This window comes from Anneissia japonica, unplaced genomic scaffold, assembly GCF_011630105.1.
Source record: "Anneissia japonica isolate Jap-2015-1 unplaced genomic scaffold, ASM1163010v1 scaffold288289_len232728_cov185, whole genome shotgun sequence".
Lineage (NCBI taxonomy): Eukaryota > Metazoa > Echinodermata > Crinoidea > Comatulida > Comatulidae > Anneissia > Anneissia japonica.
Window position 1 is genome coordinate 207,810 of NW_022716753.1, and position 1,741 is coordinate 209,550.

General features: G+C 29.9%; 1 protein-coding gene across 1 annotated transcript in view; it reads left to right on the top strand.

Moving 5' to 3' along the window:
• Positions 1 to 309, top strand: part of LOC117109805 — an 8,282-nt gene extending 7,973 nt beyond the window's left edge. The window contains exon 5 of the mRNA XM_033252226.1: positions 202 to 309. Coding sequence (XP_033108117.1) covers positions 202 to 309 — 108 coding nt within the window. The remainder of the gene's footprint in view (positions 1 to 201) is intronic.
• Positions 310 to 1,741: the final 1,432 nt, after the last annotated feature.

The following is a 1,741-nucleotide window of genomic DNA, read 5'->3' on the forward strand; positions in this document are numbered from 1 at the left end:
AATTATATGTTAAATAATATGTTAACTTTTCGTAGGCTAGTGTAACCCGAGTTTCCTTGAAAACCAAATATTCCAGGTCAATATTACAAATAAATAATAATCCAGGAAGACGCCTTGTTAAAATATATATATTAAGTATTTATTTGAAAATAAAAAAAATGAATTGGTGAGATTTGATTTCACAATATGAATATAATCTAGGTTGCGCAAATTCTTGATCGCGAAATTGTTCTTTCTTGTCCAAGTGTTTCCAAAAGAGTTTTAAAAAGAAGTTCAATGTACGAGTTCCACACTTCCAATTGCTGGTAAGATTACATGTCCTTTCCAATAATCATGTTAAATCCAAAGTTATGATATCCAAAATTAAGTTTTCGTCTATAAAAGAGAAATATAAACACTTAAAACTAAAAAATCTAAACTAATAAAATATACGAATATATCAATACTTGTACATACATTCCATGATGTACAATACAATTAATCTATCAAAACTGTATAGTGCTTGCAATTAACCAAAATTAAAACTAAAAATCAGTTAAACGTTTCCATTACTATATCAGTCAACATTACACTAGTTCAAAACTGATTAGCTCAAGATACACATCCAAATGAATTAAACAACATAGTTACATAATAGCTTAGGTTCAGGTTAGGTAAGTATGCCAATACTTTTATACCATTTCGCTAAGATGCAACCTAACGGATAAATTATTACTAATAAGTCCAATATTATGCCTGCCTATTTTCCACTAAAACTGGCATATACTTCGTCTATCTGAATATCATGATCGTACTTAAGATCAAGATGGTTAATGCATTCTTCCTTTTTAAAATGATAAATTAAAGAATAAAACATAAAGATAAAGATAAAAACGTTAAAAGTAACTTAGTAATAATTTTACAATCGCACTCCAATGCCTCCAGGTCCACTATAACGTGAATGTATTGCCCTCTAGTGAATGACCCATACCCACCAGAATTGTCCTGATACACTCAGAATTTAGACTTATTTAACATAAAGTAAATCACTTTACTGACTTTATGAATTATCAAATGGAGACAATGTGTGATTGCAAAACGTTACTGTACATAACAATACAAATTACCAAGCGCAATTGCAAATGGCATTACAATATAAGATAAGCAAATTAACAATATAGTATAATTAAAAGTTTATAAAATTGTTTAGGCAAATCCTAAATCAAGAGCGGAACACTGCAACTTAATTGTTCCGTTGAAAGCTAGTACGAGCTACAAATCATATTGTAGATAAACTAACGTTAAATCAAATTAAATCAAGTACAAAACAGGAAATTATGATTCTTACATATAAAAGAGCCAAGGTGTCAGATCATAAACAATTGATAAAATGCAGTATAAAAATAAAATGGTAAAAGTAAGACTTCTCCGGGTTGATAAAATTGCAATATAAAAGATGTTAAAAGTATGACTTCTCAAATAAGGTGTGGCAAATGTTAGGTCCTCAATCCTTACAGATGTTGCTTGTAAGCAGGGTCAGTGAGAAGTGAATTCCTTATCACTGTGTCCGATAGCACCAATTGCCCAGCAGTTGCCTTAGCAACTGAGGAGAAATTCCTAAACATAACCACTAATGAGAATAGCAGGGATAGTACATATACCAAAGTTAAAACTTAAATGGAATAAAATAACGTTTATACCTTACAGAGTGGCAAATAATACCAATTTTAAAGCTTTAAAAAAAAAGTAAAATTTCACAGGG